The sequence below is a fragment of the Mustelus asterias genome, chromosome 30 (assembly GCF_964213995.1).
Source record: "Mustelus asterias chromosome 30, sMusAst1.hap1.1, whole genome shotgun sequence".
NCBI lineage: Eukaryota > Metazoa > Chordata > Chondrichthyes > Carcharhiniformes > Triakidae > Mustelus > Mustelus asterias.
The window spans coordinates 16,393,619-16,417,397 of NC_135830.1; the positions used below are offsets into that span (position 1 = coordinate 16,393,619).

General features: G+C 47.3%; 1 protein-coding gene across 1 annotated transcript in view; it reads right to left on the reverse strand.

Moving 5' to 3' along the window:
- The window catches only part of LOC144480682 (uncharacterized), a 121,601-nt gene that overhangs the window by 37,044 nt on the left and 60,778 nt on the right, over nt 1-23,779 (reverse strand). Inside the window, 4 exon segments of the mRNA XM_078200277.1 lie at nt 6,650-7,249; nt 11,794-12,131; nt 12,754-12,822; nt 12,909-13,053. Coding sequence (XP_078056403.1) covers nt 6,650-7,249; nt 11,794-12,131; nt 12,754-12,822; nt 12,909-13,053 — 1,152 coding nt within the window.

A 23,779-nucleotide genomic window follows, 5' to 3' on the forward strand; every position in this document is an offset into this window, starting at 1 on the left:
GCTGCTCTCGCTGGGATTCCTGTGCCTTGAAAGGCGTGGCCCAGGTAGATGCAATCTCGGAAGACCCAAGCCAGGGAGGAGCCATTTGGGAACTATGGTTTCGGAAGGTTCAGCCGCGGAAGGTGTGACCCCAGACGGTGCAGCCCCAGTGGGTGTGATTTTGGAAGTTCTGGCCCGGAGTGGTGGACTTTGGAGGACTGTAGTTGAGCGTTGTCGACTTCGGACGGTGGAATGTTGATGGGCGAAGCTCTGGAAGGCGATGCCTCCGAAATGTTTCACAATTGTATGGTTGTGAATGGATTGTTTGTTATTGTAATATGTGGTTTTCCTGTTATGATAGTTGGTGGTTTGTTCCGGCCCCCGTCTATTTTCTTGCGTTATTTGTGGCCTGGGGGGCATCCCCCCCTGGATAAAGTCACCCCCGGGGGGTGTGACATCCACTTGGGGAAAGTTCTGGGTGGTGAAGCCCCGGATATAGTAACACCAGAGGGATTTTATTCTCCGGGAGAAAAATTGGGAAGGCAGGCCCGAACTGAGTACCCTGGAGAGACTCTCCCACCGCCCCGGCTGAAATTCCGGAAGGGATTCCGGATTGAGTAGGTTCGGGGTGGTTTCCCCATTTCCCCCCTCCGGCTGAACATCCGTAAGGTGTAACCCCCGGATATGAGTACAAGAACAAAGAACAAAGAACAATACAGCACAGGAACAGGCCCTTCGGCCCTCCAAGCCCGCGCCGCTCCCCGGTCCAGGATTGAATCCTGAATCCAGGATCCCCGCCCAATTTTCCAGCCTATCTACATACCAATATCCTATCCACCGAGCTGTCCCTCACAGCTACGATGCTTTGTTCATTACAACCTATTAACTTACCCCCACCCCCCCATTCCAGACCATGTGATCTCCAGGGAGAGGCGAAAACCCAGAGTGAAAAACCCCAGGGCCAATATGGGGAAAAAAAATCTGGGAAATTCCTCTCCGACCCCCTGAGGCGATCGAAACGAGTCCAGGAGATCACAATGGCCCCGATCGGAAAATGCTTCCCAACCCTAGTCATTTCCACTTCCACGAACACCATATGAATTCCCTGCCCCCGAGACAGGTTCCCAACTATCCGCAGTCTCACTCTGTACTGGCACCAGCAAGATGATCGTAGAATGAAGCCTTGAAACGAGAAACCAGGAACAATTAGCCCGCGCTGCTCCCTGGTCCAAACTAGACCACTCTTTTGTATCCCTCCATTCCCACTCCGTTCATATAGCTGTCTAGATAAGTCTTAAATGTTCCCAGTGTGTCCGCCTCCACCACCTTGCCCGGCAACACATTCCAGGCCCCCACGACCCTCTGTGTGAAATATGTCCTTCTGATATCTGTGTTAAACCTCCCCCCCTTCACCTTGAACCTATGACCCCTCGTGAACGTCACCACCGACCCGGGGAAAAGCTTCCCACCGTTCACCCTATCTATGCCTTTCATAATTTTATACACCTCTATTAAGTCTCCCCTCATCCTCCGTCTTTCCAAGGAGAACAACCCCAGTTTCCCCAATCTCTCCTCATAACCAAGCCCCTCCATACCAGGCAACATCCTGGTAAACCTCCTCTGTACTCTCTCCAAAGCCTCCACGTCCTTCTGGTAGTGTGGCGACCAGAACTGGACGCAGTATTCCAAATGCGGCCGAACCAACGTTCTATACATCTGCAACATCAGACCCCAACTTTTATACTCTATGCCCCGTCCTATAAAGGCAAGCATGCCATATGCCTTCTTCACCACCTTCTCCACCTGTGACGTCACCTTCAAAGATCTGTGGACTTGCACACCCAGGTCCCTCTGCGTCTCTACACCCTTTATGGTTCTTCCATTTATCGTGTAGCTCCTCCCTACATTATTCCCACCAAAATGCATCACTTCGCATTTATCAGGATTGAACTCCATCTGCCATTTCCTTGCCCAAATTTCCAGCCTATCTATATCCTTCTGTAGCCTCTGACAATGTTCCTCACTATCTGCAAGTCCTGCCAGTTTTGTGTCGTCCGCAAACTTACTGATCACCCCAGTTACTCCTTCTTCCAGATCATTTATATAAATCACAAACAGCAGAGGTCCCAATACAGAGCCCTGCGGTACACCACTAGTCACAGGCCTCCAGCCGGAAAAAGACCCTTCCACTACCACCCTCTGTCTTCTATGACCAAGCCAGTTCTCCACCCATCTAGCCACCTCCCCCTTTATCCCATGGGATCCAACCACTGGAGGGTTGCATCCCCCGGCAGGTGGACAAACCCAGGGGACGGTGCCCTTATGCTTCAGTGTTTATTTTTTGTTGTGTATAGTTGTAGTGTTGTGTTAATGTTTGTAGATTTGTAGATTATGATTTGTAAATGGAGGTGTATTTTGAGGGCAATGCCCTGGAAAATTGTAATTGATGATGAACCCTTCCGAAATGGAAGGTAGTAATTGATAAATGGATGGTGTTAGCCATCGGTAATGTATTTTTCAGATTTGTTCTTTGTTCATTTGTAATTGTTTTGTAATATCGTGTTTGTACTAACCAACGGAAAATCTTTGCATTGTTTGTGGCCTGGGGGGTATCCCCCCCCCCCCCCCCCCCCCTGGATAGAGTGACCCCGGGGGGTGTGACATCCAGTTGGGGAAAGTGTCCGGGGCACCCAGAGGGGTAACACCAGGGGGGTTTTGTTCTCCGGGAGAAAAATTGGGAAGGCAGGCCGAATTGAGTATCCCGGAGAGCTTTTCCCACCGCCCCAGCCGAAAATCCGGAAGGCAGTCCGGATTGAGTAGGTTCGGGGTGGTTTTCCTGTCCCCCCGCCTCCAGTCGAACATCCGTCAGGTGGAACCCCCGGACCTGAGTACCTCTGGAGGGTTGCATCCCCGGCAGGGGAAAAACCCGGGAGGCGGTGCCCTGGAGGGCGGCGGATATGCTGCAATGTTTATTCTTGTTGTGTTGTACTAATGTTTGTCACTTTGTAGATTATGATTTGTAATTGGAGGTGTATTGAGAGGGCAATGCCCTGGAAAACTATGACCGTTAGTGAACCCTTCCGAAATAGAAGATAGTAACTGATAAATGGATGGCGTTAGCCATTGGTAATGTATTTTTTTTTACATTTGTTCTTTGTGTATTTGTAATTGTTTTGTATTAACGTATTTGTAATAAACAAAAAGAAACCAGGCAAGTGTTCTCTTCCTGTTGGGGAACACTTCAGCAGTCACGGGCATTCGGCCTCTGATCTTTGGGTAAGCGTTCTCCAAGGCGGCCTTCGCGACACACGACAACGCAGAGTCGCTGAGCAGAGACTGATTGCCAAGTTCCGCACACATGAGGACAGCCTCAACTGGGATCTTGGGTTCATATCACACTATCTGTAACCCCCACGACTTGCCTGGTCTCGCATTCCAACCATTATTTTGTAAATTGAGTGTGTTTTCTTTTGCCCTGTTTGTGAACCGAACTCCCACTCACCTGATGAAGGAGCAGCGCTCCGAAAGCTAGTGGCTTGTGCTACCAAATAAACCTGTTGGACTTTAACCTGGTGTTGTGAGACTTCTTACTGTAACTGAAGCATAATATCTTTACTTCCATGTTCAATTTCTCTCATAATAAAGGATAGCTTTCCATTTGTAAGAACTTTGATTTATCTGAATGAAGATTTATGGGGGTTCTCTTGTTTGCAATAACCTCCCTAATCGTAAATCACACCAGGTTCCAGCGACTTAAACATATGGCAAAAAAGAAAGCTTCAAATGGTGAAATCAGAAAGTTTATTAACCATTAAACATGTAACAAGTTAGAGAGATGAAAAGCAAAGTGTCGATTAACAGTTATTACAGAAACCTTCACTTTAACAATTGAACAGACTTCTCTCCATCCCTCTCAGACCAGGACATGAAGTGACGGCTCCGAAAACGTGGATAACTTGTGAAACCAACAGCTCTCGACACCTCTCTGTAAACATCTCTCCCTCCACCTCTCTCTACCAAATTGGCTTCTCAAGATCACTTTTTTATACTTTAAAAATGTCAAAAGACCATCTTAGCCAATTCCCATAAATCTTCAATTATAAACTAAAATAGACACGAGTTTCCGGGCAATTTAAAAACAAATCAACTGTCTGCTGAAAGGGTTAACTTTTCTGCAGAACCTAAAGGGGTGGAGAGTGAGCAGAAATAAACTTGACACTTTACACAAGTTTAAAAAACTTCCCTAACAACAAAACAAACTTGATTTTAAACTTCACCCATTAATGTTTTTTGTTATATTCATCAACCTAATTATTTTAATTTGATCAGTTTTTGTTAGGGATGGGTAACTTCTATTCTTTATAAACTGGTTCACTCATTTTGTTAATTCTACATGGGCTCAGAGAATCAGAACCCAGACTTTATCATCCTTATCCTTTTTCTCCTTTTGCCACCACTCCCTCTGTTTTGCGGGAGGGTCGTGGGGATTCCAATCAGACCGAATCAAATTATCATATAAGTAAAATACTGCGGATGCTGGAATCTGAAACGAAAACAGAAAATGCTGGAAAATGTCAGCAGGTCTGGCAGCATCTTTGGAGAGAGAATAGAGCCAATGTTTTGAGTCTGGATGAGCTTCTTACAAAGTGTCATCCAGAATCGAAGCGTTGGCTCTATTCTCTAATCATTTTGTCTCTAAGCTTCTTGTTCTTAGTTTCCAAATGGCAGGTAAGAGACCTGTCTGGTCCCCACTCAAGCTCTGGTTTTTCACTGGCCATGCTTGGGTAGGATTATAACTGTTAGAATCTACTCTCAGAGGTCTGCTTTTGAGTCCAGTGCTACTTGGAGTAGACCATCACTTCACCAAATATCTGGTCACAAGTCCCTCACAGTTCTTATCACAAATTGACGATAGGTTAAGCAATGGTTCAGAATGCTTTTTAACTTCTTAACCAACTACCAAGTACTGTTTGTTGATTGGTCAGACCCCCTTTTTACACATTCAAGAATCTCAGCTGCTGAACACCAGCCGGTCCTGGAACAAGTTTAATTCTAACTCATTCTGAGTAAATATTCTCACCAGGTCCTCTGTCGGGGCCCTGCTAAGCAGCTTTAATGGTCCGTGATTGCAGAAACTGAGCAGTCACAGGAATGTGGTCAAGATAGTCCAGTCCCATAATGCCTCACATTCAATCTGCAGTCCTTCAATTATAACAGAATATGTGGCTGTATGTAGCTGCCTCGGCCGTGGTCAACCCCAACACTGCCTTCTTGAACTGCTACAATGCCTGAGGTGTAAGTACATGTTATACAGCTATATGAACGGAGTGGGAATGGAGGGATACAAAAGAGTGGTCTAGTTTGGACCAGGGAGCGGCGTGGGCTAATTGTTCTTTGTTTCTCGTTTCAAGGCTTCATTCTATGATCATCTTGCTGGTGCCAGTACAGAGCGAGACTGCGGATAGTTGGGAACCTGGCTCGGGGGCAGGGAATTCAGATGGTGTTCGTAAAGCAGAAGTGGAAATGAATAGGGTTGGGAAGCATTTTCTGATCAGGGCCAGTGTGATCTCCTGGACTCGTTTCGATCGCCTCAGGGGGTCGGAGAGGAATTTCCCAGATTTTGTTTTCCCCATATTGGCCCTGGGGTTTTCACTCTGGGTTTTCGCCTCTCCCTGGAGATCACATGGTCTGGAATGGGGGGGTGGGGGTGAGTTAATAGGTTGTGATGAACAAAGCATCGTAGCTGTGAGGGACAGCTCGGTGGATAGGATATTAGGATGTAGATAGGCTGGAAAATTGGGCGGGGATCCTGGTTTCAGGATTCAATCCTGGACCGGGGAGCGGCGCGGGCTTGGAGGGCCGAAGGGCCTGTTCCTGTGCTGTATTGTTCTTTGTTCTTTGTACATCCACAGTGCCATGAGGGAGGGAGACTGTAGGTGGATACCAGATTGATATATTCCATTCAACCACACCCAAGGTGAGTTATTCCAATTCCTTTATTGTCCAGGACAATATATTCACAATATCTTTAAAACAGAAATTAGACATTCCCATTTGATTTCAGGTATTAATATATTCTGTTAGTTTGTTCTTTATTGTCGATGTCAGGCTGGGGTTGTTCTCCTTGGAGCAAAGGAGGTTGAGGGGAGATTTGATAGAGGTGGACAAGATTCTGACAGGTTTAGATAAGGTGGACAAAGAAAAGCTGTTCCCATTAGCTGACGGGACAAGGATGAGGGGGTCACAGATTTATGGTTTCGGGTCAGAGAGGAAGGGGGGATGTGAGGAAGAATATTTTGATGCAGCGAATGGTAATGATCTGGAACTCGCTGCCTACGAGGGTGGAGGAAGTGGAGACAATAAACAATTACAAAGGAAATTGGATGGGCATTGGGAGGTTTCAGACAGAAATGCTGACTAAATATCTCTGAACCTCCTAACACTCTGTCACTCTGTGATCCTTGTGAAATTTGAAACCAGGTATTCGCAACAAGACTCAAAGAGCATCAGCCCACTGGAGGCAAAGTTGTGAGACCGGCCAGTCGAGCAGAAAGAAACCCTCCGACCCTCCCCATTGACCAACTGTGAGAATGAACAAAATGCAGTCCTGGATGTAACTGAGAGCAGAAACAATAACAGCAGAATCCAACCCTTGGAATCACTCGTGAACTTGTTGGTGTCTCAGCAGCTGGGATGAAAGACTGAATCTCTTCTCACACTGAGAGCAGGTGAACGGCTTCTCCCCAGTGTGAACTCGCTGGTGTCTCTGCAGGTGGGAGGACCGAGTGAATCCCTTCCCACATTGAGAGCAGGTGAATGGCCTCTCCCCAGTGTGAACTCGCTGGTGTCTCCGCAGGGCGGATAAATCAATGAATCCCTTCTCACACTGAGAGCAGGTGAACGGCCTCTCCCCAGTATGGACTCGCTGGTGTGTCTGCAGGCTGGATAACCGAGTGAATCCCTTCCCACCCTGAGAGCAGGTGAATGGCCTCTCCCCAGTGTGAACTCGCTGGTGTGTCCGCAGGCTGGATGACCGAGTGAATCCCTCCCCACACTGAGAGCAGGTGAATGGTCTCTCCCCAGTGTGAACTCGCTGGTGTCTCTGCAGGCTGGATAACTGAGTGAATCCCTTCCCACACTGAGAGCAGGTGAACGGCCTCTCCCCAGTGTGAACTTGCTGGTGTGTCTGCAGGCTGGATAACCGAGTGAATCCCGTCCCACACTGAGAGCAGGTGAATGGTTACTCCCCAGTGTGAACTCGCTGGTGTGTCTGCAGGCTGGATAACTGAGTGAATCCCGCCCCACACTGAGAGCAGGTGAATGGTCTCTCCACCGTGTGGCTGCGCCGATGAGCTTCCAGTTCAGAGGGGTATTTGTATCTCTTCCCACAGTCTGCACATTTCCATGGTTTCTCCATGGTGCAGGTGTTCTTGCCTCTCTTCAGTTGAAGACTCGTCCACACCCCTGCTGTGAATGGTGTGATATTTATTCAGGCTGTGTAACTGGTTCAAGCTCAGTGCACTGGAACACACTCACTCCAGTGTGGCAGTGTGTTGGAGCTTTTCCAGTCACACTAATATTTGAAATCTTTTCAAGTCATCAGGCCGGACAACCATTTCTCCTCGATTCAAAGGCCGATGATATTCAGCTCCCAAGGAATATGACTCTGTCAGATCTAGATGTGACGTTTGAGATTTCGGCCTGTGATTCCTCTTTCAGTATCCTGTAAAACAAGTTTACAGAGATCATCAGTGTCAGTGCAGGATGGAAATTCAGAACACACAATTCTAGTTTCTGTGGAACATTCTTTCCTCTCTCCAGACTCGAAACATTGGCTCTATTCTCTCTCTATCTGGGGGATAGCGTGGGAAATGATGCTGCGATAGATCAGCCAATTCTCAATGAATGGTTGAGGCAGTTCGATGGGCTGAATGGCCAACTGCAGCTCCTGTTTCTTATGATTTGTGTGGTGGACAGGAAGCAGTGAGCATGGATCTGTCAATCAGCCTCAATCAGCACCTTCAGGAGAATTGGGAGGGTGAATATTAGATACAGCAGAGTGAGAATGGAGGGAGAGTGTGTGGGATGGAGATTCACAGCTTTTGGGGAACGAGAGAGGAACGAATGTTCTTTAGAATCATAGAATTCTTACATCTTATCAACCGTCCCTGAGCCTTCACAATGAATCTCTCTTCTCAGGACATTCTTATCTCTGACTTGTCTGTGCTGCTCGCAGTCTCACAAAGCAGCTGCCTGTGTGCTGATATGAGGGGCCCTGCGAGGCAAGTTTAATGCTCCATGACTGTGTCTTTAATGACTGAATAACTGTAGGAATATGGTCAAGTCAGCTAAACCACATGATGCTTTATATTTCGGTTAGTAACTGTTGATTTTGTTAACGTAGCACGTCAGAGGATGACCTGGGTCCCGCCCCCTCCTCCCACCCACTCCCCCCACTGATCAGAGGATGACCTGGGTCCCGCCCCATCCACCCACCCACTCCCCCCACTGATCAGAGGATGACCTGGGTCCCACCCCCTCCCCCCACCGATCAGAGGATGACCTGGGTCCCGCCCCCTCCTCCCACCAACCCCCCCCCCCGATCAGAGGATGACCTGGGTCCCGCCCCCTCCTCCCACCCACTCCCCCCACTGATCAGAGGATGACCTGGGTCCCGCCCCCTCGTCCCACCCACTCCCCCCACTGATCAGAGGATGACCTGGGTCCCGCCCCCTCCACCCACCCACTCCCCCCACTGATCAGAGGATGACCTGGGTCCCACCCCCTCCTCCCACCCACTCCCCCCACCGATCAGAGGATGACCTGGGTCCCACCCCCTCCTCCCACCCACTCCCCCCACCGATCAGAGGATGACCTGGGTCCCGCCCCCTCCTCCCACCCACTGATCAGAGGATGACCTGGGTCCCGCCCCCTCCTCCCACCCACTCCTCCCACCGATAAGAGGATCACCTGGGTCCCGCCCCCTCCTCCCACCACTCCCCCCCCCCCCCCCATCAGAGGATGACCTGGGTCCCGCCCCCTCCTCCCACCAGCCCCCCTGATCACAGGATGACCTGGGTTCTTTTTCTGTAACATCAGAACCACTTGCGGGACAGCTGCACAGGGTTTCTCCTTGTGCACAAGTCATTAAAGGCCCCACATTGGATTATGCCTGGTGTCCAGTGCTGTTTGTACTCAAGTCGACTAAGAGTGCCTAAAGTTGCTGGTACCCAGGATCTCTGACAACTCTCCCTAACCGGACCTTGATTATCCAAAGGTTGGCCAGAATCCTCTCCAGTAACTTACCCGCCACTGTTGTCAGGTTCACCGGCCTGTAATTACCAGGCTTCTCTTTGCAACCCTTCTTAAACAACGGAACAACATGAGCCACACTCTCGTCTTCCAGAACTTCCAGAACTCGTCATCACGGAAGAGACTGATTCCTATTGGCTGATTCAGGCAGGGCTCCATTGTGATGTCACAATGTGGAAGTTGTCCAATGAGCTTCAGAGTGAAACTCCCTCCTCTGGGCAACATCTGGGAGGAAATCAATGTTTCCCCCTTTCCATTTCTTTTCTCATTCTGGGGGAAATTGGGGACTTGCAGCAACTGAAGGGAAAGGGAGTGAATTTGGTCTGTACATTCCACACATTTTTACTCCAGTAATGTAGACATTTATCTGTCTGGCAGCCTGCATGGAAATTTTCAGCTCTCTCTGTGCCCAGGACAGGAAGCAGCGAGCGTGGATCTGTCAATCAGCCTCAATCAGCACCTTCAGGAGAATTGGGAGGGTGAATATTAGATACAGCAGAGTGAGAATGGAGGGAGAGTGTGTGGGATGGAGGTTCACAGCTTTTGGGGAATGAGAGAGGAAAGAATGTTCTATAGAAACTAGAATTGTCTGTTCTGAATTTCTATCCTGTACTGACACTGATGACTTTTGTAAATTCCTTTTGCAGGATATCAGAAGGTGAAGATTTAAAGACAATTATCAAACCAAACTTCACATCAAAATCTAACATAGTCACTCAGTTCATTGGGACCTGAATATCATCGACCTTTGAACCTAGAATGGAAATGTTTCTCTGCTCTGTCTGCTTCAGGAGATTTTAAACATCAGTGTGACTGGAAAAGCACCGAGACACACACACACTGAAACATGAACACACCGGAGTGACTGTGGAAAGAACTTTAACCAGTTAAACAGCCTGAAAATACATTGCAGCAGAGAGACTGCACCCATGTTATGTTGTAATTGAACTGATTGTCAAGCCTGGAGAGTCACAAGGACACCCGCACCATGGAGAAATTGTGTAAATGTGGGGACTGTGGGAAAGGATTCAGGTTCCCATCTGCACTGGAAACTCATCAGCGCAGTGTTTTGCCGGACCGGTAACAGGTTCGTGGAGGTGGTCTGAGAGAAAGAATTCACACTACACCAGTATTGCTAGAATAAAATGTGTCTCTTTATTCCCCACAATACATGGACAAGTTCTACAAGTATCATTCAATGGGCTAAGCCTTATATAGTTTAACTACCCTGACACGTGGACTGGAGAGCCGTCAGTCCAGGTAGAGTGGCTTACCTCCCGCCGGGCGTCCGTACGTAACCCACGGCAGACTCTGCTGTAGTAGGGACTTTCCCGCATATTTATAGAGAAAAGCCTCTCTTTGTTCTGGACATCTGAATATGAGTCACTCTTGGTATCCGGCCAAGTACGTGATGTTTAGAGCAGTCTCGTGCAATACAAGTTCTATTGTTCGCAGCTCAAGAAAACAAGTTTAATGGTTAATCATTCACGCTATGTCTTGGGCACGGATCTAATTTAATTATGTTTTGACATGTTTATCCTTTCATGTGGACAGGCTGTCTCCATTGTCCGTAGCAGTTGTCAGCATACGAGATTTTGCTGACAGGGTTGAAATCGGGACATTAACTCTTTATTCTCCTAACATTCCACCTGTTGGACCGATTTCAATCACCATTTACCTCAACGCAGTGTGATACAGGGTACTTTCCAAACCCTGTTTCACACGCCTGACATATACACAGGTAAGTACATTACAACAAGTTAAAACAGCAACAATCACAAATATCAATATCAGAGGAGGCAAAACATATCGCCGGGCCGTTTGTGATATCCCGGTTAGCAAGTCCCACCAATGATGGGCTGATTCATTCTCTATCATTCGCGCAGCATGTACTACCTGTTCTCCGGCTATAAAGGTAGAGACCATGACACGGGACACGTTAGACTTATGAGAGTCAATTATATGTTTTAGCTCCGTCGACTGATTCAATGCGCATTTGAACCTGTCGAGAGAGACTCGCCATGGCATATGGAGAACTTTCCACTGAGCCGTACTCAAGCGAGATTCAGTGCTATAATTAGTCAATTTGTAAGTCTTGTTCGCCCAATGCCAAATGTACACCCCCTTCAAACACCCAGAGAACGGTATCTGCGGCAATAATGGTTGGCGGTGTATGGTGGCCACACATACAGCGTGGGGCCCAATCTGCCACAAGATATCTCGTGGTTTCTCTACTCGCCACTCACATAATGCCGTGTCATCAGTTAAACATGGATCGCGATATCTTGTCATAGTTAAACATGCCAATCCTCTGTCAGTGTCTTCACATGTTGACAAATCATAAGTCCAATTGTTTTTAGGACTAAACCAGTTACCATTAGTTCTCAGAAAGTAAAACCCATGCAGGGTAATTACAGGCAGTACATGGTATTTACATACAGATATTACATCTGCCACATTCATCAAGGTGTAATGTCCAGTACATGCTGTTTTGTTACAAACAGTTTTATCTGAGCGGGCTTGCACCCACAAAGTGTCCGATATGTTCCAGAGTTCTCGCAGTTCATGAGAGTTACCCGTAGTAACTATTCGGATAAACCTCTCTTGTTGCACTCGCATGTGCACTCCTTGGATGTTGCAGATAGTCATATTAAGTGCCGCCGTGATGTTATGCATAAGTTCCTGTGTCGCATTCCACATTCGCTTCTCCCAGTCCAGAGTTCGTAGCAGAATCCGTGCTGTTTCCACTTGCGTTTTCACAACCGTGGGCATCCATATTCCGACAGTATGGAGCCCGTGTGATGTCGAATATCCAGTGTCCGATAACATAGTTCTGGTAACTTCATTGTCAGCCGCATTAGAGATACCTAGTACTGTACCAGTCCCACCCAACAGCGTATCATACCATGCTCGCCACCTGCGGGCGCCAGAACAGGTAGGTAGCGAGGGCAGAATGACAGTCCAGTGTACCTCAGTGTGCGTGAGCTGATTCGCCATCTTTCGACAAGTATGTAGGACTGGGGCGAATTGTGTTTGTTCTATTATAGGCTTGTTTGGTAGGAACATTATTGCATATAGGAATGTATTGCGGCCTTTTATTTCTGTACTGTTCTGGAACCATACCAATCGAGGCCTCTCACCTGTCACAGTAATATTCCAGGTGGTGCCATTTTCCTTACTGGACATACAGGTTCTATTCCTTCTTGTTTGTATCTGGCAAAGTGGAGCTCCTGCCGTTATGGTAACCGTACAATTCATAGCAGTTGTGGGGAGAGCTTTGTTGTTGTCCAAGCATTTTTCACAACGATATAGCTTACACACACTCGTTATATTCGTGATTCCGCACATTCGATTCGCGCCACAAGTGAACTCCCCTTGAGTTCTATTATGGGTGGAGTTCTTCCATGCGAGGCGAAAACCGCCAAGCTTTTCGGTCAATTGATGACCAGGGGTCCCCTCAACCCATATCCACGAGATCAAGAGTATTCCTGCTATCAGTATCAACGTCAATCGTTCCATGCTGTTTTATTCCTGTAAAAGAGATCAATCTTCAAGACATAGTTAATCTTCTCGTAGATAACATTTCTTAGCAGGGACATTAACCCATTTGGGCTCACCAGGGTACATTACCGTTACGGTTCCATCACTGCCTTGAGCAATGATTTCAGCAGCTCTGGGTGGGCCAGTTTCCTGTTTCACCCAGACTTTAGCTCCAGGTTTATCTGTTGAGCCAAAACCACCAGTTCCTCTTTCAGTCACCACCTGTGGGATACCAACTTCAACGGCCGGTGCCATCTCACAGGGTTTAATCACCAGTTGGGCGATTTTATTATTTGCAGTCACAGTATAGGGATCAGGTTTAATATTACACAGAACCACCCCAATTTCTCCTTGATAATCTGAATCAATGACTCCTGCCATAACAGTTATCCCCTTCAGGGACAATCCAGAACGGGGAAGGATGTGCCCATAAGTTCCCTTAGGGCACTGCAATCCCAATCCGGTTTTAATAACAGTAGGTGTATCTTGTGGCAGGGTCACTGTTTCTAAGGTTCTTAGATCTAAACCGGCCGAGCCAGGCGTGGCTCGCCGCGGTAATTCTGCTTTATCATCCAATTTCCACATTTTGATTGATTCTCCTTGTGGGGTTTCACATACATGGACCATTCGGTTCAAAGGCGTGACTCCCCCACCTAGCGGTCGATTATTAATTTGCTTCAATACTTGATTTAATTTCACCTTCCAATTAGACAAATCATCAGAAGTACTAGCCTTTCGCAATGAGGTTTTCAGTATTCCATTCATTCTTTCAATTAATCCTGCTGCTTGGGGATAGTACGGAATATGGTATATCCACTCCACATGATTGTCAGTGGCCCATTGTCGGACCAGGTTTCCCGTAAAGTGGGAACCATTGTCACTATCACTCCAAATGTTTCCATCCCACGTATCGGGATTCCAGCCGCTCCCGTCCCCCAATCTAGCTACAAATGCTTTAATTTTCACCATTTCCAATTCTCTAGGTTTTTTACGCTTCTTCCTCCGATTTATTCTGGATACATAACCCACTGCCTGGCCAGCCAGGGTTTTAAGGGCTTCTAATTCTGTTTCTAACTTTATTATTTTTTGCTTTAACAACGAATTATTACATTCCTGTTCTCCCAATTGCTGTTTCAGTTTAAGAGCATTCTGCTCGGCTTCCTGTCGTTGTTTAAACTGATTCTTCCACGCTGTTGCACATACCCACAGTCTCCGCTGAATTCCCTCCACGGGGGTCTTCAGAGGGACGGTATTTTTAACAGAGTAGATAATACTTCTCCGGGAGATCCATCTCGGGTCTCCTCTCCCCAGTTTTCAGCGCGACCCCCTCCGTCTCGGAGGCACGCTGCAACCGGTCTCCACGATCCTTCCCATCCCGGAATGATCGCTTCCTCTCCCTTTTCCTCCTCCTGTAACTTCTTAGTTTTGCGAAACATCTTTCTCCAAGAACCCCCCACCGCCAATTATCACCGTATCCTGCTGACTACGCCAAAATGTTTTGCCGGACCGGTAACAGGTTCGTGGAGGTGGTCTGAGAGAAAGAATTCACACTACACCAGTATTGCTAGAATAAAATGTGTCTCTTTATTCCCCACAATACATGGACAAGTTCTACAAGTATCATTCAATGGGCTAAGCCTTATATAGTTTAACTACCCTGACACGTGGACTGGAGAGCCGTCAGTCCAGGTAGAGTGGCTTACCTCCCGCCGGGCGTCCGTACGTAACCCACGGCAGACTCTGCTGTAGTAGGGACTTTCCCGCATATTTATAGAGAAAAGCCTCTCTTTGTTCTGGACATCTGAATATGAGTCACTCTTGGTATCCGGCCAAGTACGTGATGTTTAGAGCAGTCTCGTGCAATACAAGTTCTATTGTTCGCAGCTCAAGAAAACAAGTTTAATGGTTAATCATTCACGCTATGTCTTGGGCACGGATCTAATTTAATTATGTTTTGACATGTTTATCCTTTCATGTGGACAGGCTGTCTCCATTGTCCGTAGCAGTTGTCAGCATACGAGATTTTGCTGACAGGGTTGAAATCGGGACATTAACTCTTTATTCTCCTAACACCACCTCATCCACTACTCCACCAATCTTGGCGTCATCAGCAAATTTACTGATCCACCCTTCAGCCCCCTCCTCTAGTCATTAATAAAAATCACAAAGAGCAGAGGACCAAGCACTGATCCCTGTGGCACTCCGCTAGCAACCTGCCTCCAATCCGAAAATGTTCCATCCACCACCACCCTCTGTCTTCGATCAGATAGCCATTTACCTATCCAATCGGCCAAATTTCCCTCTATCCCACACCTCCTTACTTTCATCATAAGCCGACTATGGGGGACCTTATCAAACGCCTTACTAAAATCCATGTATATGACATCAACTGCCCTACCTTCATCAACACACTTAGTTACCTCCTCAAAAAATTCTATCAAATTTGTGAGGCATGACATGCCTTTCACGAATCCGTGCTGACTATCCCAGATTAATCCGCATCTTTCTAAATGGTCGTAAATCCCATCCCTAAGGACCTTTTCCATCAACTTACCAACCACCGAAGTAAGACTAACCGGCCTATAATTACCAGGGTCATTTCTATTCCCTTTCTTAAACAAAGGAACAACACCCGCCACTCTCCAGTCCTCTGGCACCATCCCCGTGGACAGTGAGGACCCAAAGATCAAAGCCAAAGGCTCTGCAATCTCATCCCTTGCCTCCCAAAGAATCCTAGGATATATTTCATCAGGCCCAGGGGACTTATTGACCTTCAGTTTATTCAAAACTGCTAGTACATCCTCCCTCCGAACATCTACTTCCTCCAGCCGATTAGCCTGTAACACCTTCTCTTCCTCAAAAACATGGCCCCTCTCCTTGTTGAACACTGAAGAAAAGTATTCATTCATCACCTCTCCTATCTCTACTGACTCCATACACAAGTTCCCATTACTGTCCTTGACCGGCCCTAACCTCACCCTGGTCATTCTTTTATTCCTTACATAAGAGTAAAAAGCCTTGGGGTTTTCCTTGATCCGACCCGCCAAGGACTTCTCATGTCCCCTCTAGCTCTCCTAAGCCCCTTTTTCAGCTCATTCCTTGCTAACTTGTCACCCTCAATCGAGTCATCTGAACCTCGTTTCCTCATCCCTACATAAGCTTCCCTCTTCCTTTTTGCAAGACATTCCACCTCTTTTGTGAACCATGGTTCCCTCACTCGGCCATTTCCTCCCTGCCTGACAGGGACATACCTATCAAGGACATGCAGTATTTGTTCCTTGAACAAGCTCCATTTTTCATTTGTGCCTTTCCCTGACAATTTCTGTTCCCAACTTATACCCCCTAATTCTTGCCTAATCGCATCATAATTACCTCTCCCCCAATTATAAACCTTGCCCTGCCATACGGCCCTATCCCTCTCCATTGCAATAACAAAAGACACCGAATTGTGGTCACTATCTCCAAAGTGCTCTCCCGCAACCAAATCTAACACTTGGCCCGGTTCATTTCCCAGTACCAAATCCAATGTGGCCTCACCTCTTGTCGGCCTATCCACATATTGTGTCAGGAAACCCTCCTGCACACACTGCACAAAAGCTGCCCCATCCGAACTATTCAACGTACAAAGGTACCAATCAATATTTGGAAAGTGAAAGTCCCCCATCACAACTACCCTGTGACCCCCGCACCTATCCATAATCTGCTTAGCAATTTCTTCGTCCACCTGGTTTCAGCAGCAGATGATCTGAGGCCAGGACAAAGTGGGGCGATGTCACTGAGGTGGAAATAGGTAGTGTAGGTGGTGATGTGGCAAATCGAGTTAAATACAGATCAGTGTGAGGTGTTGCATCATGGAAAGTCAAACCAAGGTAGAACTTTCACGGTGAATGGGAGGACCTCAGGGAGTATCGTGGAACAGAGGGACCTTGGAGTTCAGGTGCACGGTTCTCTTAAGGTGGAGTCACGTGTAGATAGGGCAGTGAAGAAGGCTTTTGGCATGCTGGCCTTTATCAGTCAGGGCATTGAGTATAGAAGTTGGGAAGTTATGTTGCAGTTGGACAGGACTTTGGTGAGGCTGCACCTGGAATATTGTGTTCAGTTTTGGTCACCTTGATTTGGAAAGATGTTATTAAACTGGAGAGAGTGCAGAAGAGATTTACAAGGATGTTGCCAGTACTCAAGTTATAGGGAGAGATTGGACAGGCAAGGACTTTTTTCTTTGGAGCGTAGGAGACTGAGGGGTGATCTTATAGAGATGTATAAGCTCATCAGAGGCATGGATAGGTTGAATGCACTCAGTCTTTTTCCCAGGGTTGGGGAATTAAGAATTAGAGGGCATAAGTTTAAGTTAAGAGGGGAAAGAATTAATGGGAACCTGAGGAGCAGCCTTTTTACACAGAGGATGGTACATGTGTGGAATGAGCTGCTGGAGGGAGTGGTTGAGGCAGGGACATTGTCAACATTTAAAAGGCATTTGGACAGATACATGGATAGGAAAGGTTTAGAGGGATATGGGCCAAATGGAGTTTGCTTACATGGGCATTTCTGGTGGGCATGGACCAGTTTGGGCCGAAGGGCCTGTCTCCGTGCTGTAGATTCTATGAGGATATGTTTGGAAGCTCAGTTTGAAGTGAAACATGTCACTGAGGTTGTGAATACTCCGGTTCAGCCTCAGACAGTCGCAATGGGGACAGATGGAGTCAGTGGTTAGGAAGTGGAATTTGTTGCAGGGCTGAAGATGATAGCCTTCATCTTCCAATATTTAACAAAGGCAATTACTGCTCATCCAGTCCTGGATGTCAGACAAGGGAGGATGGTGTGTAAAGTTGGAGAAGAACGTGAAGATGATGGTGTTCACAGACACCTCTTACCCTGATCCTTCTCGGTGGGCAGGTTAACGGTTTTAAGGTTCAAACCACTGGTTGAGTTGTAGATACATAAAGTCCCTCCTTTGCCCCCACCTCTCTCTCCATCCATAGAGGCCAGAGCCTTGTGGAGTCCCAGACTGGATGGCAGATTCCCTTCCCTGGCAGACATTAGTGAACCAGTTGAGGTTTTATGACAATCCGGCAGTTTCCATGGTAACTTTTTCCCAGTGCCGTCCCCACAAATGACCAGATTCATTCAGCTCAATTTCACAACCTGCCTTTGTGTTTTTGTGGGATCTCTCTCACTCCCTTTTCACTGTTTTAAATCAATTTCACAGAGATTTGGAAGGGGAGGATTTGCAGTCAGGAAACTCAAACCAAACATCACATCAGGATCTGACTGAGTCACCCAATTTATTGTAACCTGAATACCACTGAACCTTGAGCATGGAAGGAAAAAGCACCGTTCACAGTGGGGTGAAACTGTACACGTGTCCTGTGTGTGGACGAGGATTCAGACAATCATCTGCTCTGTCAAGACACAAGTGCAGTCACACTGAGGAGAAACCGTGGAAATGTGGGGAAGGATTCAGAGACCTGCCTGAACTGGAAATTCACCAATACAGTAACACTGGGGAGAGGCTGTTCACCTGCTCTGAGTGTGGGAGAGGATTCACTCAGTCATCCACCCTGCTGACACACCAGCGAGTTCACACTGGAGAGAGGCCATTTATCTGCTCCGAGTGTGGAAAGGGATTCACTCAATCATCTAACCTGCTGACACACCAGCGCACTCACACTGGGGAGAAGCCATTCACCTGCTCTGAATGTGGGATGCAATTCACGCAGTCATTCAACCTGCTGAGACACCAGCGGGTTCACAAGGGAGAGAGGCCATTCACCTGCTCCGAGTGTGGGAAGGGATTCACTCAGTCATCTACACTGCAGACACACCAGCGAGTTCACACAGAGGAAAGACCATTTAAATGTCCAGAATGTGACAAGTGCGATAAAAGTTTAAAGGAAGTGATGTTCCATCAACGTGTTCACACTGAGGAGACCATTTAAATGCCCAGACTGCGAGAAGTGCTGTAGAGGTTCCAGAGAACGAATGTTCCATCAACGTGTTCACACTGATGAGAGACCGTTCAGGTGCTCTCACTGCGGGACTGGGTTCAAGTGGTCATCTCAACTCACTGAACACCAGCGAATTCACACTGGGGAGCGGCCGTTCACCTGCACCGACTGTGGGAAGGGATTCACTCGGACATCACACCTCATGGCACATCAGCAAGTTCACACCGATGAGAGACCGTTCAAATGTCCAGATTGCGGGAAGTGTTGTAAAAGTTCCAGCAATCTAGTGTCCCATTAACGTGTTCACAGTGAGGAGACACCTTTTAAATGTCCAGACTGCGGGAAATGCGATAAAAGCTGCAGCGATCTGATGTCTCATCAACGTGGTCACACTGATGAGAGACCGTTCAAGTGCACTCACTGCGGGACTGGGTTCAGGCGACCATCCCAACTCACTGTCCACCAGCGAATTCACACTGGGGAGAGGCCGTTCACCTGCTCCAAATGTGGAAAGGGATTCACTCAGAAATACAACCTGTTGAGCCATCAGCGAGTTGACAAGTGACTGCTGGAGTTTGATTCTGCTGTTTATCACAAATCACAAACATGTTGATTGTGGTCATTCGCCTCTGATGTAAATAAATTTGAGCCCACAAATAAATACTAATGTCCTGGATGAAAGTCAAATCAATCTGCTTTTATGTTAAACAAACAATTTGTTGAAACTTTTTATTATCTCTGACTCAAGTCCATTCCTTTCAAATAGTTCTCCCTCTCCCCTGTCTCCTCCATCCTGACCCCAACAAAAAGTGTGATGAACTCATGGAGCTTCTTTGTTACTAGGATTGAGCCAACCCAATCAGCTGCCCCTGCTGCTTCCCTCTCTTCCACCCTCCCACTGAGCCAAACTAATGTGTCTGAAGCCTCTCCCTGTCTGAGCCTTGAACCTGCATCTTTCAACAGTTTCTTTCCTGTCTTGGCCCTGACTCTATTTTCATTAAATTACTGACCATCCAACTTCCCCATATTGGCTGATATTGTTAATGATTCTCTCCCTCTCTTCTGGTTTTGTTCCTCTCACTTTTAACTACACAAACATCACCCTTTCTGAAAAAAAACCCTTTGATCCCACTTTGCTTGCAAATTATGGCCCCATCTCCAGCCTCCCTTTCCTCTCCAAAGTCTTTGAACTTGGTGTCTCCCAAGGATATATACTTTTGGTCTCCTATTTGGGCAGCAAGGTGGCATGGTGGTTCGCACTGCTGCCTCACAGATCCAGACACCTGAGTACAATTTCAACCTGTGTGGAGTTTGCACATTCTTTCTGTGTCTGTGTGGATTTCCTCCGTGTGCTCCGGTTTCTTCCACACTCCAAAGATGTGCAGGCTCGGTGGAATGGCCATGCTAAATGTATGGGATTACGGGTATAGGGTGGGGAGAGGGACAGCAGATTTCCTTACCCAGAGGATGTTAGTGAGCAATCAGCAATGGTTTCATAGTCAGAGCATTGCCCTGGGTCTCTGGGTTACTGCTCCAGTGACAATATCACTATGCCACTGCCTCTTCAATGTACACACAATGAAAAGGCCATTCACCTGCTCCATGTGGGAAAGAATTTGTGCATCCAATTTGAAGGGCTGTGATCACAATAACCTGTCTTCCGGACTGTTGTGGTTGTGGTGGATATTTAGTAAGGATACTACAACTGTTGTGGAGAATCAAAGACACAGCTCCAGTCTGATACAGACCTTGTACATAAAACCAAGACCTGATCGCATAAACCCCAGTGCAATCTGACAGTGATTTGTCTTTCACAGGTCTATTGGACACGACCTCTCACCTGACAAGTACATGGGATGCTTTCAGACTGAAACATCCCAGACAAGTGATAATTATGAAAATTCAGGATATGAATGCCTTTTCTTTGTAATTCCAACATTCATCTACTCTTAACCATAAGACCATGAGACATAGGAGCAGAATTAGGCCACTCGGCCCATCGAGTCTGCTCCGCCATTTAATCATGGCTGATATTTTTCTCATCCCCATTCTCCTGCCTTTTCCACATAACCCCTGATCCCCTTATTAATCAAGAACCTATCTATCTCTGTCTTAAAGACACTCAATGACCTGGCCTTAACAGCCTTCTGTGGCAAAGAGTTCCACAGATTCACCAATCTCTGGCTGAAGAAATTCCTCCTCATGTCTGTTTGAAAGGATCATCCCTTTAGCCTGAGGTTGTGTCCTCTTTAGCCTGAGGTTGTGCCCTCTTTAGCCTGAGGTTGTGCCCTGGAGTATTCTGGTTAACACACTGGAATACTCCCTTGGCCCTTTAGGATAATGTCACTGCAGTATATGGGATCTGCAGAAACATTCAACTAAATTCTACCAGGCACCTGATATGCTTAACTGTGGAAACCCTTTTCCATTAAGGTCTCAGATTACTACAGCAGATATGCATTGTTCTGACTCTACCAGCTGGGCTGTGGAATTAATTGAATAGATCTTCCAGAGAGCCAGCAGAGACATAATGGGCCAAATGGTTTCTATTTGCGCTGTATCATTCTCGAAAAGAGTGAATATTCAGTATCAGGGACAGAGAGAAGAACCAGTGACTGTGCGATTGAACCCAGCCAGAATCAGTGCCATAAAAGGAGTGAGAGGGGAAACGGTATAAAAGCTTTGAAACCATTGCATGGTCCTGCAGCAGAACTTTGAGAAATGGAGCACAGCAGATCACCAATTCTCAATATTTCATTAATTTACCTCAAATGCTAACAATGTTATTTTGAATTAACTGTATGAGGTTTCAATGGCTGTTATTACCCAGCATCCTTTGCGGGTGTGAAAGTGCCCTATTCACTCCACAGGAGCCCAGTACGCAGGCGCAACGTTGTATCTGGGGCATGCGCAGTGCCACTTTGCTCGGAGCCCTGTGAGTGTGGAGATGCTTATTTCAAGGGGTGAGAATCGGTGGGGCGGAGGGAGGAATGGAGCCGGGAGTCGGGGTGGGGAGGGAACAGAGGCTTCATAAACATCTGCTGTAGGTTGCAAGGCCTGAATAAGAGCCTTCCGGTCCCGGGTTTGCAGCTGCGGGGATTTTATCCGGGATCAGGCCCAATGCCGCGGCCGCCATCTTTGTTTAGCGGGGAGCAGAACGCATGCGCGGTCAGTGGGCGGAGCTTCAGGATTTGGGTGACCAGGTGAGACAATGTTTGAGTCATTGACTGACAGGCCGGGTTCATGGATGCTGCCTTTCACCTTCTCAATTTGGAGCGGCGGCTCGCCGTCTTTTATACACTTTAATCATACGGACATTAGCGGTACTTCGTAGTTAGCTTTGGGTGGTTACCTGTATTTAGACAATTGGGCTCCCCCAGCAACAATTGACCTCCAATCGCATTCCTTCAAAAACAACCGTGAACAAAAACCCACAAGTTTCGGTTCCACTTTATCTGAAGCTAAGCTGACCATCTGGACCTCGTGGTCTGGTTTTTTATGTCTGTTCCCTATTTTTTATACAATAACAGGATGTAGCTCAAACGAGTACAGGCTCGTTGATCTAGGGGTATGATTCTCGCTTAGGGTATCGCTGTCCATTAACATGCGAGAGGTCCCGGGTTCAAATCCCGGACAAGCCCATGAGGGCATTTGATTCTTTGGCACGAATATCCTGGCTGAGAATTTTGCTAGTGCAGTTCGGGGGGGTTTAAACTAGTATGGCGGGGGGAGGGGATCAAAATATTAGGTCTACAAGTGTAGAGGCTGGGGACGAGCTTGGGGCTGGGACAAGGCTGGCAAAGAAGAAGAGCACTCTGGGGGAGGATGACCTCACTGGGCCTGGAGGTCTGGAGTGCTTATACTTCAATGCAAGGAGCGTAGCAGGTAAGACAGATGAACTTAGGGCCTTAATGCGAGGAATTTGGATGTGGTTGCGGTGACAGAGACTTGGTTGAAAGAGGGACAGGACTGGCAGCTGAATATTCCGGGGTACAAGTGTTTTAGGCGAGACAGAGGAGGGGCCAAAAGAGGTGGGGGAGTAGCAGTATTAGTTGGAGAGCATATTACAGCGGTGCAGAGGGAGGACAATTCAGAGGGGTCGTGTAACGAGTCACTCTGGGTGGAGCTTAGAAACAGGAAGGGCGCAGTCACTATGTTGGGGGTGTACTACAGGCCCCCCAACAGCCCAAGGGAAGTGGAAGAACGGATATGTCAGGAGATACTGGATAGGTGCAGGAAAAATAGGGTTGTTGTAGTGGGAGACTTCAATTTCCCTGGTATAGACTGGAAATCGCTGAAAGCAGGGACTCTGAATGGGGAGGAATTTGTAAAATGCGTACAGGAGGGTTCTTTGGAACAATATGTAGATAGCCCGACTAGAGAGGGGGCTATACTGGACCTCGTACTGGGGAATGAGCCCGGTCAGGTCTTCAAAGTTTCGGTAGGGGAACATGTGGCAAATAGTGACCACAATTCTGTTAGCTTTAGGATAGTGATGGAAAAGGATGAGTGGTGTCCCAAGGGTAAGGTGTTGGATTGGGGGAAGGCTAACTTTAGTGGGATTAGGCAGAAATTGGCAGCTCTTGATTGGGAGAGGCTGTTTGAGGGTAAATCCACATCTGGCATGTGGGAGTCTTTTAAGGAACAGTTGTTAGGGCTACAGGACAGGCATGTGCCTGTTAAAAAGAAGGATAGGAAGGGTAGGATTCGAGAACCGTGGATAACCAGGGAAATTGAGGGACTGGTCAAAAAGAAAAGAGAGGCGTATGGTAGGTCCAGGCAGCTAAAAACGGTGGGAGCTCTGGAGGAGTACAAAGAAAGTAGGAAAGAACTGAAACGGGGAATTAGAAGAGCAAAAAGGGGTCACGAAATGTTCTTGGCAGACAGGATTAAGGAGAATCCCAAGGCATTTTATTCATACGTTAGGAACAAAAGGGTTGTCAGGGAAAAAATCGGACCTCTCAGGGACAAAAGTGGGGAATTATGCTTGGAGCCCAAAGAAG